Source organism: Odocoileus virginianus, chromosome 2, assembly GCF_023699985.2.
Source record: "Odocoileus virginianus isolate 20LAN1187 ecotype Illinois chromosome 2, Ovbor_1.2, whole genome shotgun sequence".
Classification (NCBI taxonomy): domain Eukaryota; kingdom Metazoa; phylum Chordata; class Mammalia; order Artiodactyla; family Cervidae; genus Odocoileus; species Odocoileus virginianus.
Genome location: NC_069675.1, coordinates 58,326,763 through 58,341,541, shown reverse-complemented (window position 1 = coordinate 58,341,541; position 14,779 = coordinate 58,326,763). Strand labels below are relative to the sequence as shown.

General features: G+C 35.1%; 1 protein-coding gene across 7 annotated transcripts in view; it reads right to left on the bottom strand.

Annotated features, from left to right (window-relative positions):
* EHBP1 (EH domain binding protein 1) overlaps positions 1 to 14,779 on the bottom strand; it is a 373,028-nt gene that overhangs the window by 54,711 nt on the left and 303,538 nt on the right. For 5 of the 7 annotated variants that reach the window (XM_070480108.1, XM_070480100.1, XM_070480131.1 and 2 more), the window contains one exon: positions 4,176 to 4,323. In XM_070480108.1, the coding sequence (XP_070336209.1) occupies positions 4,176 to 4,323 (148 nt within the window). The remainder of the gene's footprint in view (positions 1 to 4,175; positions 4,324 to 14,779) is intronic. The other 2 variants (XM_070480112.1, XM_070480143.1) reach the window with 1 other exon arrangement.

Below are 14,779 nucleotides of genomic sequence, written 5' to 3'. Positions count from 1 at the left end.
GATTTATACACACACTGGAATGAGACAATGCATTCCAACTGACACTGTATAGCACTATAAGCAAAATGGGGATCCCAATGGTATGATTAACAGCACAGAAATAAGGACAGTCTTATAAGACTTATTATTTATAAATAAATTGAATGAAATGTGTGAATATAAGGTAACAGTAAGGAAAAAAAAAGAATATCTGCACTTAAAAAACAAAAGAAGTTGAGGCTACTGTTAAAAACATATTCACACAAAATGGTAGCTTAGAGGACACCTACGTTTACATGAAACTGTTTATTTTCAGAAAAAAAATTTTCATAATAAGATATCTCATTTGTATCATGATTTAAAAATTCTCACTGAAGGTCCCTGTAAAATTTATAACTTGTAAAGTTATCCTATAAAAATCAAACAAACGACAGAGAACAATACAAATATATTATTAATGAAAGCTGAAAATAAAAATTACTGAAGGCCTGTAAGATTTTATTTTGGTTGAACAAATTTAGACAAATCTATTTACCATAACTGAAATAAGGATAATGCAGGCACACAGTCTCATGGATAAAATTTTTTAATTTTCATTTATCCATTTGAAATCCAAAAAAAAAGTATACTATTCCATCTAAATCAAAGAGGGGCAAAAACGTCTGCTTAATAGTTAAATGATCCCTTTAAAAAAAAAGTTAAATGACTCTAACCTAACTCAAACCAAACCAATAAAATACAGAATAAAAATAAATAGATATGATATAAAATATCATATATATGATATGATAGGTATCATAGATATGACACAAAATATACACAGATTTAAGTATATATAAATATATAAAATCTATATAATATATACCATGTAATATATAACAGATATAATATAATCTTCAAACTAGGCTAACACCTTCCTTGCAAGTGCCCTTGGACCACTAATAAAAATGCAAAATTTGTTTGGACAAAATAAAAACTTTTTAATTCTCAAAGCAGAAATTCAGGCCATATTCTCTGACCACAATACCATATAACTAAAAATGAAAAGATCACACTTTGGCCCTAAACAACTGTACTTTGTCAAGTAAGATCAATATAATATATGAACCCATAAGTTTGTTACCTAAAATGAGGAGTTTAAAAGGCTGTTACAGGTCTACAACTAAAAAATGAAGCAAAAATTGAAAAAACACATGTAGAATACTGCAATATCACCTGACTCTCTTCTAAGCCTTCAAATTATTTTAAGAGGAGAAAAAGTAAAAGCTAAGCTGTAACTCCTTGGACGGGTTCTGTTATTTCATAAGAATTAGGCTATTTATGGTTGAAATAGGATGCAAGTGGGATGCTTGGATACCTGACTTTAGAGACCTAAAATAACTTGCAAATATTTTCTGTGAACACCTGAGGCTCATGACACCTCACTTCAAACTTAGCAAGTTTCTTTTCCTCATTGAGGCTGGCTGCTGAGAATGGAAAAAAGCAAGCATTTCAAGTAGGTTCAGGCAATGAGTCTGAGTATCAAGTTCAACACATCCCCTAGGTTGCGCTTTCACCTTATTATTTCAGCTCTTGACTACTGCCTCTTCTTTGTTACTCTGGACCACCGCTTCCAAAAAATTTCCCTCTCTAGTCCATCATCTAGGCTGGTCCCTACACAATCCTCTCTCATTCTGCACCATTCCTTATTCAGATTTGGTAATTCCCATTAGACAGTGGAAGAGTGGATACTAATTTGTTAATTGTTTTTCCTGACTTATCAACCCCATAGGGTCATTTTCATTTAGGAATTAGACTCCTGTGAAATCACGTGAATTTCTAATTTACTATGTTAATGCCAGCAAACTATAGCATGGGGCAAAATCCAGCCCACCGCCCTTTCAGGGTAAATAACAGGCATGCCCACGAATTTACATGTTGTTCAAATCTACAAGGGCAGAGTCAAGCAGTTAAGAAAGAGAACATATGGGCTGCAAAGCCTGTAAAAATTGACTCTGGCCCTTGCTAGGAAGTTTGCCAAATCCTGGCCCAACACAATGGCTGGCACCACTAAACAGATAAATGTGTATGTATGAATGGTTGAACTCTAGGAAGGAATCTTACCCTTTCCCTTGACCTAAAGGTCTCTTCCATGCTGGCCTTGAAAGCTTCAGCTTAGGCTTTGATGCCAGAGCAGAGCTAGTCAGATCTATACACCTTTATGAAGACAGGCCAATATCCAGGTCAAGGAATAGGCCTGTACCACGTGAAAGTCAACTTTAGCTCTGATTAAGAGCCTCCCATCTGATATGTGGCCACTTCCAACATCCAAGGTATGGTACGGTCTATGAGAGAAGTGGGCCCTGATGACCTTGGTCTTCTTAGGGAAGACCAAGTCTTGACTCTTCAACAGGTTCTCATAAGTCATCTACTAAACCCTGTCCCATCTTCATTTCATCTGGCTTTTCCTTTTATAGTCTGTACTTCTTTGTTAGTTTCAGAGATCCAAGCCTCACTTGTTCTTTATTCACTTTGTTGATTGTTGAATGATGCCAAAATCAGGTCTTCACTTTCCCTAGTTACCAGGCTGGGAAGCTACCCATTTTGGGGGTTATAACACTGACTAAGTCTCTCTACCTAGTCTAGTTCTGGCTAAGCCTCAACTGGAATTGGATTATAGAGATAAGACCAATTATATAGCTGACTCACTCCATACCCTTAATCAGAAAATTTTAATCCTTAGTCTTCCCAGAGTTCACAACTCATTTAGCATTGTTATCCGCTCTCTGTTAGGAAAAAAAAACAGACAGTGGATGCCTCTCTATTTTATGTTTACTCTTCTATGGGTTTACAATGTCACATGGAGATAGTATCAGTAGCTTTAGGACAGTCTATCTGGAGGGTCAAGAATATGAAGCTTTTTTTTATCATTCTGAGATACAAGGAGGCAGAGACATCTAAGGTTTACTTAGAATATCTGGAATTTCTATGATATCAAAGAAATGTTACTAATAATAAATGAAAGCAAATTGTAACAGCATTATATAAATGTAGCTGTGAGTGGTTACTGCCATTACTATAAAACTTTAGTAGTGAGTATAGAAACTGTAATAAAAATTCTGAATGACAGGAGTTGAAAAGGTAAGATGAAAGACTTAACTAAGAAACAAACATTCTGAGAATACCAGATGGACAGATCCATAACTATTCAGGAAAGCAGCTTTCAAATATATGGGGATGGAAGGTAACATGCTATAGGCATTTGTTGGAACACTCTACAACAATAAGATTTTACTATAAGGGATCAATTAGAAATAACAGCAGTAAGTTTCAGTTTACTACAAAGAAACTTATTATTGACCTAGAAATAGTTTCCATTGTTTCGGTTCTCTAAGGTTTTATTCGAGTCCTCACTTGCCTACTCTCCAGAGTGATCTTAGCATTTAAGATTAACTCAGAACAAGTACCTGGCATGTTCTGGTAGATAAATAGGTCACGTACCCTTGAAATAAAAAAGCCCTTTTGAATATACTACTAAAATAAAAATGTAAAAAGTTTCAAGTTAAAAGTGCCCAAATTGAGCACTGAGAGGTAAAATTAAAATTCCCTTTAATTATATGTATATATAGTCCTTGTTTCAACATCAAGCTTAGAAAAATTTCTGCAGATACTGAAAATGACCCTCTTCAAATAAGACGACTAAGAGAAATGCATATGGGCCTTATTAAAAATTCTTACATGTCACATTATAGTGCTGGAAACACTGTTAAAGTTACTTTCCGAAGATCTGGTTCAAAGTAAAAATCTCTCATGCCAAGCTCTCCACTAACAAGTCTTGTGATCCAGATGCTGAGGACTTGATTGCATTTTACTCATTCTAATACAATTAATGAGACATCATGGGGAATCACAAACTAAGGCCTGTCAGAGTTTTCTCCTAAATCATATTCTTGGTATTTCTTGAGTACTAATCATACTTAATCATAATCAAAGTACTTCCTGAGTTGTTAAAAATTAAGTCAGAGTTGATTTTGAAAATGGTCATCGTTATCTTCTGATTTACTATGTTTTCTTTAAGTTTTTAGCATCACACCAATAGGTTAGAAACTTTATGTATTTGATGCACAACATTTTGAAGTAAGAATAAAATGTCCCAAAAGGTCCATCGCGGATTTCTGGGTTGTCTGTAGAATATGATACAAGATTCTTAAACTCACCTCCAGATGCCTTTGACCTTTCTTTCAACTTTTCTGCAGCCATTTCACCATAGCTGGGAAGTTCTGACATCTTCACTCCAGATCGAGCTTCTGCTATTAGCTGACGAGCTCTCTCTCTCAGCTGCCGACGTCGCTCTTCATCTTGCTGCTAAGATATATTGAACAGTTGCCAACTCAGTAATTGACAGAAATGCAATTTCATTTTCAATCTGATCATCATGATAGTAACTGGTTTACAGCATGGTGCTTGGCCCACATTATAAATAGGATGCTCTATATCAGTTGGATGTCACACCATTTTTAAAAGACATCCAAGAATCAGATTTTTAAAAACATTTACAAATTATTGTATTAAAATGTCTGTTAAAAATTCAAAGTAGCCTTTCAAGAATGTTTGGCAATATAATTACTGAGAAAGTAGCAGGATCAACTATTAATAAAATGACTGGGCTTTTAGGAAAAAAGTCACAATACTGAAAACAGAATTTCAATTAATACATTTTTTTTCAAGATTAAAATTTAACTTGCACATTTCTAGTAAAGGCATACAGCACTGACTAAAGGAAATTTTTGATAGTAGAAAATGCTGCTACATCATGTTGATCAAATATAGAAAACAGTATTTTTAGGGGGCTACAGCAGGAACAGGATAGCACATTAGTTCCTCAGTTATTGTTGATAGTTTTAAAATCAGAATTAGGTACTGATGTACTACTATCCCCATTTCTACTCTCCCCCTAGACACACACTGAAAAGAAAAAGTAAAACCTAGTGTGGGTTTTAATAAATAACTAAATGACAGAGAAATAACTAAATAACAGAAATAACTAAAAATGACATAGAATTAAATAAATTAGGTTTTGCCTCCTATAAATAGGTTATTATGAATTGCAAATAATCAATGTGAAATTGCTTTGTAAACTGCAAAGTATATGACATAAGGCATATTATGAAAAAACAAAGCCTGAAATAATCTGGCCCCAAAATATCTGTAGTTACCTTCTCTTAACCTCTTCCAATCTCTATAAAACCTCACATCTATTTATACAAGTTGTTTATATCATGTGGTTTCATGCATTCATGAACTTGAAATGAATATTATCATTTCATCTTCCTGGAAAGTTCTTCTCTCATCTATTTAACTCCTACTCATTCTTCAAGATTCATTTTAAATCCACTAAACTTCTCTGACTACTCTTCTGTCCTCCTTGCTGGTGAAGAGAAGTTTTCCTTCTTTTCTGTTGCTACAGGTGTGTGTGTGTGTGTGTGTGTGTGTGTGTAGTGCATGTGATTACTTTTTAAAACACTACATATCAAGTTATAACTCTGCACAAATGCCTCCTTCTCAGTAGAACTGAGCCACTCAAAGGCAGGAGATAGATAGATTTGACTTATCTTTGTATCTTTGGTCCTTAGTACACACAGTGGGGCTTGGTACTTGCTATAGAAATTTCAGGCATGAAAATTTATAATTTATACTCACAAAGCTTATAATACAGAGGGAAAGATAAAACAGCCACAATAAGGAGATGCGATTAAAATGCACAAAGAGTTCAGAAGAAAGAAGTTTGCTTTATGTGTAACTTTTGTCCCCCCAAGGGGAATGATCAACCAGAGGTGTACATTTAACAACAATGTATAAAATAGGTTGGCATAAAGGGACTGGAAAGAGAGTACTTAGGAGGCTCTTATAAATAGGAGGAGGAAGCTATAATGAGATTCAGAACTGGGATAGTGGCAATGGGAATGGAAGGAGACAAATGTAAGAAACACATCAGAGTTAGAACTAGTACCTGTACCAATTCTTGGTACCTGTACCAACTAGTACCTGTACCTGTAACTGATTAGAGGTAGAGGGAAGAAAAAGGCTGACTCAGAAGTTTTAAACTTGGGTAACTAGAACTGTGGCATCAAAAATAGAAACGGAAAAACCAAGATGAATTATAAGAGGGAAAGGCTGGAAGTCTGGGGTAAGATAGACAAGATTTGAGGGGTTGGTTGGACATGTGAGTCAAGATGTAAGTAGCTGGGAAGTAAAAACGATGCTAGGGACTGAAGTCAAATTATGACTGCAGAGCTAACGGCCGAAGTGACAGGAATACACGAAATCACCTAAAGAAGTACTGCAAAGAAAAATAAGACCTACTAACTAAATCATGGAGAACATCTATTTTTAGGTAAAAATAGGAAAAGGAGACAGAGAAGGAAGAGGATGAGAACTGTAACACTGATACACCCTGAGAATCAAAGATGAAGAGGCTTTCATGAAAAAGGGAATAACTGACTGCAGTAAACATTAGAGGTTAATGAGTCTGAATGTTTAAAAAGGGCAATCAAACTTGGTAGGTAATAGCATTAGAGAGAGGGGCAGGCACTAGACTGATGGAGTTCAAGCCTAGGCAATTGTTCACAAATTTTGAGACGGCTAGAACTGAGAGCTGTCAAAATTAAGAGGGTAGATTAACAGGGGTATGGAATGGACCCAGAGACAAGCTTGAAGCTCCCAGTGGACAAAGTGAAACAATTCAGTATCAAACAAGTATGCAAACAATTACTGCAATGAATTGAATAATCAATGAAATCACACAATGAATCAGTGAAAATTCATCAATTCATTATGACATTAAAAAGTTCTCAGAAGGATATATAAACTCATCTGCAGGTGCTTTTAACAGAACTCCCTGGGACTTCCTAGCGGTCGAGCAGCTGGGACTCCACGGTCCCAAAGCAGGAGGTCCGGGTTTGATCCTGGTTGGGGAAGTGGATCCCACATACTGCAACTAAGAGTTCACATGCTCCAACTAAAGATCCCAAGTGTTGCAAGGAAGACTGAAAACCTAGTATGCTGCAACTGAAATATGGCATAGCCAAATAAATAAATAAATAATTTTTAAAAAGAGAATTCCCCCAAATTAGTAATTGGAGGAAAAAAATCAAGCACTTAGCCTGTCTTTCCAGTGGGAAATGAAGTTTAGAGCAACTAATAAATAGCCCAGTTAATGACATGACAGAAAACTCCACTTTATAAAATGATGCCAGCTATAATTTTAAAAAAGGCAAAATTAAAGAAAACAAAACTTTGCCATTCATAAAAGAATGATTCTAGCAAGGCTTATGAGCTATTATTAAAGATTTTAAGAAAATGTCTGATGGGAAACTGGATATTTATATTACATATTTTCCAAAGATGGCCATGACAGTATTTCTCATCCTACAAACTTTTTGCAGTGTGACCTTGCTATTTTCTTATCAAGAGGTGACATATTTAATTCCCTTCCCCTTGAGTATGGGCTAGTATAAGTGACTTGTATATAATCAACAGAAAGTAGATGTGTTGAAGGTGACTTCCAAGGCTGGGTCAGAAAAGGCTATACCCTTTCACCCAGTTCTCTTGAAATTCCTGCATTTTATATGTTCTGGGAACCCAGCTGTCATGTTGTGAGAATCCCAAGCTATATGCAGGTGCACTAGTTCACATTCCCAGCCAAGTTCAGTCTTGAGTCTTCTGAGCTCACTTATCAGACATGTGAATAAAGGCTTCTTCAGAATCTCAGCGTTTAGCCACTTTGGGTTACTTCCAACTGCTCAAGTCTCCCCAACTGAGATTCCAGACAATGTGGAACAGAGACAAAGCATACACACTGTACCCTATCTGAAATCCTGACCCACAGAATTTGTGAGAATAAAAATAATGTTAGACCATTACGTTTGGGATTATTTTACACATTAATAATTAGATCATGTTGTTAATTAAGTAATACCATATAGATTATTTCCTGGTTGTAAGAGGAAAACCTAATTTTAAATGAAGAGATCAGAACTAGATCAGGGATTAGAAACCACTACTCTAATGGTCAATCTTAGCATCTCTAATGTTGAGTCAACCATACATAACATATTTTTTGATGTGAAGCACATGAAGCAAGCACCACCTGTAATATTCTAGCCCAAATGTCTAAAGTGAATCTACTAAGCCTTTAGATATAATCTCCAGTTTATCATAAACACAGGGGATAGAGAAACATGATAAATGACACAACAAGGAAGCAAACAAACAAACCTACAAAGTAGGATATTCAGGCTAACTGACCTGGTCATTTTAATAAGAGAGAGTTATAAAAACAAATACATGAACAAAAACCAACTAACCAAACATCATCCCCACCAATAAAAGGGACCTGACCAGATGCAGTGTATAGTCCTGCGTTAGACACCGGTTGGATAAACCCGCTACAAAGGACACTGCTGAATCAATTAAAGAAATCTGAATATAATTATAGTATTAAATGAGAGAAAATACAATGACTGTAAGAATAGGTTATACATTAATGACTTAATTTTGTCTTTTTGGCAAAATATATATGCACACCTGGAAGGTTATTTACAAAGCTGTCATGGTGGAGCTATCATGGTATGGAAATGTGATATTTTTGTTTTCTCAATTTCTCTTCATTTTCTAACTTTCTATAATATAACCACACTACTTTTGTAATAAAAGTTGTTTTTTAAAAGTCCTGGGGGAAAGGAAGAAAGAGATGAGATGACAGGTTTCTGGGTTGGATGGTTGTGGTAGGGGCAAAAGACTAGAGAGCTAACATTCAAGAGGAGTAGTATACACTGGGTAGAGTGAAACTGAAGATGCAATAATAATACACAAAAATCCTCAGTTTATTACTAGTGTTTCTAAACTTAGAAAATAAAAGGAAAGGCAGGCTTGATAATGGTGATTTTTGGTGTTGGCTTAAAGCTCAACATTCAGAGAACTAAGATCATGGCATCCAGTCCCATCACTTCATGGCAGATAGATGGGGAAACAGTGGAAACAGTGGTTGACTTTATTTTTCTGGGCTCCAAAATCACTGCAGATGGTGACTGCAGCCATGAAATTAAAAGACGCTTACTCCTTGGAAGCAAAGTTATGACCAACCTAGACAGCATGTTAAAAAGAAGAGACATTACTTTGCCAACAAAGGTCTGTCTGGTCAAGGCTATGGTTTTTCCAGTGGTCATATATGGATGTTAGAGTTGGACTATAAAGAAAGCTGAGTGCCAAAGAATTGATGCTTTTGAACTGTGGTGTTGGAGAAGACTCTTGAGAGTCCCTTGGACTGCAAGGAGATCCAACCAGTCCATCCTAAAGGAGATCAGTCCTGGGTGTTCATTGGAAGGACTGATGCTGAAGCTGAAACTCCAGTACTTTGGCCACCTCATGCAAAGAGTTGACTCATTGGAAAAGACCCTGATGCTGGGAGGGATTGGGGGCAGGAGAAGAAGGGGACAACAGAGGATGAGATGGTTGGATGGCATCACGGACTCAATGGACATGGGTTTGGGTAGACTCTGGGAGTTGGTGATGGACAGGGAGGCCTGGTGTGCTGCGGTTCATGGGGTCACAAAGAGTCGGACACGACTGAGTGACTGAACTGAACTGATTCATATTTCTTGAGCTTTTATGTGCTGAGTGCTTTATATGCATGATGATCTCATTTAATTTTTACAACCCAATTTGTACCAATGAGAATGTTTAGTTTTAGAGTTCCAAGATCTCACAGCTAGAACTGATGTTAGAGCTCAGAGTCCAACCCTAGTCTGTTTGACTACAGGGCCCTGCTCTTAACCTCCAAACTATTTGATCCCCAAAAGTACCAAATTACATGACCAACTGAGGAAAATTGAGCTTTTTACTAAACTTTCATCTTTCAAATTTAAGAAAAGTTAAGAGCACTAATAAAAACCATTATTTGATATGCCTCAGGCAACTAGGTTTAAGTGAATTTCACTGCATGAGTAATAACTTCTTGCAGAGTTGGAATTTGGTGATTCAGACTAAGATGAAGTGGTCTTGGGTCATCTTAACTGCATAAAAATGAAATAAATGATTCTACCTTTCTGGATATGAAATGAGAACCTAGCTTTTTCTTACCAGCTACCATTTTCTCCTCCTCCCCCAATAATTCTCCCATCTGCAAATGTTTCTGAGATCTTACCAAGAGTGCAGTTTAAAGCAGACAATCATTAATAAAACCAACTCTAAATACTAATTAGGGACACTTTATCAATTTCCATGTAAATTGTTTGTTTGTACCTATTTACCTGTCATTGTTCTCCATACAATAGAAAAAAATGCAAATGAACAAATCAGAATGCAGCCCTAATGGGACTTTCTGTTTATAACCATTAGCCCAGAGGTGTGCTGTAATTCAATTCTCAAGTAGCAAGATTTAGTCTCATTAACACACTGCAAGGGCAGGTTACAACTCATAAAACCCTACAGTAAACAAAGTTTATGGACACAGCACAAAATCTTGAGCCTGATTGACAGAATTCTAGTTCCCTATCAGATTGCCTTGATTTACTTTTCTACTAATGTCCTAACACCACAGAGACAATTTTGCTTGGGCCTAGAGCTCTCCAGTGGGATGGCATATCTGCGCTGTTTGTTTTCTTACCCATTAAGTTCTCTTAAGACAAAGAACCAACTGAGAAAATAGAAGTTAATTGTTAAGGTCATAAGGAAAAGCTTGTAATTACAGCAATTGATTATTCAACCAATTTAACTGATAGTATTACTAATTTCCAGATTCCTTATATATAAAACTATTTCATCTTAATTTCTATATAAAAGCTTCATTAAAAGGCAGTTTTTACATTATTATTTAAAGAATCGATAGTACAAAATCTTTGTATCTTTTACTTAAAAGAAACATATTGTTTACGTCAAAGTAATAAAATGACCAGTGAGTAAGGATGATGATTATTTTGTTATTTTTGTATGTTTGTAGATTTGAGTATTTCTGACAATGATGGTTTGCCTAAAACTATTCAAATACAGAAATGTGTTATCTGTTTTCACCTTTCCACATTCAAAGGAAGACAGTGACTCATAGCTGTAAATAAGTCATCTGTTTACCAAATCTGCTGAAAAAAATAAAGGAATCTTTTCAATGGGATGCAATGTAAGTAACTTAGAAGACTGCTGTCATTTAAAATTACATTTGAAAAATTCAATACATAGGAAACCTATCTATCTTTCATTTATGTGCCTAGTCTAAATAAACCTAAATAAATTGAAGCAGGTTTCCTATTTTTAACAATGGGTCTGATGGCATTTACCTTTTTCTGTACAGTATTATTAAGAGAGTTAGGCTGATTTATGCAGGACCTTCGCGCTTTTGTAAGATGGATGCAATCTTTAGAGAGAAGCTATATTTTTGAGTAAATACTGGCTGTGTGCCTGTGCAGTGTGTTCACAGGTGTTGTCTCGTTTACCATTCACCACTCTGAGGTAACTAATGTCACTCTGGTTTCACAGAAATGGAATTGCACTTAAATATACTGCCCAAGGTCATACATCTTGTAAATGGCACAGTAAGAATTAAAATCAGTGTCTGTCTGATTTCAAAGGGGTGGTCCTATCTATTACATTATTGGTGTTCAGAAAATTTGTCTCAAGCCCTACTGCTGTGATTAAAAAACAACAACAACAGTTTTTTACTTACTTTTGGGTAAGTATACAAATAAGGTTAAATGCCCCTTTGTGCTACTGAAAACAGAGAGGTAAAGAGGAATTAACTTATTTATATTCAATTAAAACTTATGTTCTTGACCTTAAATTATAAGTCTTCAGAAAAGTGCTGAATGTGGTACATTTAAGCTCCACTTTCCTCTTACCTAACATCTTCAGAATAAGGCGAAAGTCCTGTTATGGTACAAAAAGCTTGTATTTCAACACAACGGATTTAAATATTCAAATATAGAAGATGGATCATAACTAACCACTTTGGACATAAACTGAAAAAATATTTTCACAGCATGTCTACAAGATACTATTTTCCTTATCGTTCTAAAATGGTCTACAATCTGCCATAGATAGACGCACTAGTAAAACTTGACAATTTAAGGACAAACTCTTCAAGAATAAGTAATGCAATTCCTTGTTTCCTTTCCATAAAAACGTATTGGTATGCAATTTTTATATTTCACAGTCCACCGACATCTAGGCAAGCTTTCTTCCACTGCTTCAATGGTGCTACTTTTAATTTTATCCTCCTTAGTCGTAGTAATTAAAGTGATCAGCAGTGGCATCCCAGCGGCTTTGACACAGTTACAACCCCCTAGCAGACTTTTGCTTTTAAGGGGAAGAGGAAGAAAAAGACTAGAGTTTCATTTCACAGAGAACAAGAAAATCAAGCTTCTCCAATCCTCAACTTTATTCAATTGTTCTTTCAGCAGCCTTTGGATCTTAAGAATCAAATAAAAATGGCTGCCATGGGGGGTCCTTTTGATACTTGCCGCAAATGTCACTGACTGACATTACTTTAGCCAAAAAATGATGCCATGGATTTGTGAAGGTGAATTAAAACATGAGAAACTGTCAGTGTAGCTGCTGAGATCATTACCCACCCAAGGGTGCCTTTTATAACATTAGATATTTTTATTCAGTCAGTTGAAAACTATAGATTGAGAAGGCTTTCTATTTAAGAAACATGTCTACACACATTATCATGAAATAGGCTTTTACAAAATTTACAAATATGTTATTTCAACATAGTTTGCATCTTTAGTCTTTGTAAGTCTGTATTTATAACAGAACAAAGCAGAGTATTTCTACCAACAAACCCATATTCCATGTCCTTTAACTCCCTTAACAACACAATATCCTGTGCTTACTTGTGTTCTTCAGTGTTTTCATAGTTTTAGTAAATGAACTTCTATTACTTGGGCTAAATACATTTTAACTTATCTAAAATTTTTAAAGGGTTTTACTTAGTACTGCTAATATTTCATTGGATTCTCTTCTCAAAAAGGTCTGTGAAATTCCTCAGTTTTATAGTAAAATAAGAGAAAGAACTTGACTGCCACCCTTTCATCATTAGACAGGAAGCAAAGCTCTGTTATTAGGCATTCAGAAAGGACAAAAAAAATCTGTGCTTGTCCAGAGGCAAGGATTACCAAAGTGCACCTATTCACTTGCAACCCAAGATAAAAATAAAAAATAAAATTACAAGATCTTTAAAGGTTTGGGTAGACTAGATATTTTCCTGCCAGCTTGATCAGTTCTTGACTGAATAAATAGGATTTAGAGTAAAACATTAAAACTGTTTAGCAGATCTTTTCAACCCATTTCAAACTTTTCTTATGCTGGTTTGTAATATAAGCAGACATGCTTATAAATGGTCACACCTGCTCATTTCTCTGGGGATGGCCTGATCTCTGTTTCTCTAACAAAGAAAGAAAGAAAGAAAAAAATCAGCCTTTCTTGTTGCAAAACAGAGTGGAAAGTCAAAATCTTTCTCAAGTTTGCCCCATCTGGTCAGATTAAATCTTTGATCAACCCTGGGGATTACATTTATTTTTGTAGTAACTACTAAATTTTGGATTTGTTTAAAATACATAGGCAAAATATTAAACAGACTGTGAATTTTAAGTTTGAGATCTATTTATAATATATGAGCAGAAAGTATGAGAATTAGTTTAGAAAAAACAAATGCATTTTAAGAATTTATATATTTCATTAGTATTCATTTCACAAAACTAAATATATCATACTTGAGTTTTAAAAAATAGAGCTCTTTGTTTCCAGATGCAGAAATGGTCATTTTTAATTGTAGCATCTGTTTTGCCCGAGTGCTGTAAAAATAAAGAATTCTAAACATAAGAGTGTATGATCAAGCTAATGTTGCTAAATGAGCCTTTCCTTTCAGTATCTGTAAGCAATCTGGGATATAATGTTTTATATTCTAAGTCAGTAACTATTTTCTTTCATTCATTAAACTAATATATATGAGTTTCTAGTAGGAACTATATTTCTCTAAAAATAATTATTTTTAGGATTATAAAAACAATTATTTTGTTTTTTGAAAACTTCAAATTACATTAGCAGGACTAATGAAAATACTTTGGGCCTCCAAAAAGGGCTCTTTGATAATTTAATTTCTCTTTTCTTTGTGAAATTGATAACTTCTTAGTTTAAAAAAATTATAAGAAAAAAGGAAGAATGGCTGACTAAGTAAGTATCACCTTGTGTTACATCCAAGGCCTCTTGCTGGTTGTCTGGCTGCTCTTTTGTAGGCAAAAAGGAGCTGAACGCTCTCTGGCTCCTTAGATCTGGCCCAACAAATGCACTGCCAGTCATGCACATGGATCTAGCTTAAAACCCAGTGTGAGCCTAAAAGAAGCCAGTCAGACTGGCACCTACTCATGCAGAAGGAGATAGATTTGTCATGACAGGCTGATTATTCAATGTAAAGAAACAGTTTAGCTTTTCTAATCTGGTACAAATACATCTTTCTCAGCAAAAAAGTAAAAGGTCTAACAGTTCAAGTATTTAAAGTAAAGAAACCAACAAAAAAATGTAACGTCAAAGTAAACCATAGGTATTTGTGCTAAAGCATTCTGTAAAACTGTCCTGTGGTTCCATTCAGATAAATAAGACTTAACCCTTCAGAACTATGACATCTAAGTGTCATATTAAAAGAAAATATTACTACTTTACACTGTTTTTTTGTTACTAGAAAAACTTCTAAGAATCTAAATTTATCTGCTTTTTCCTCTCTGTAGGTATATATTCCCTATACGTGTGGGAATACATAATTTCCTACTTC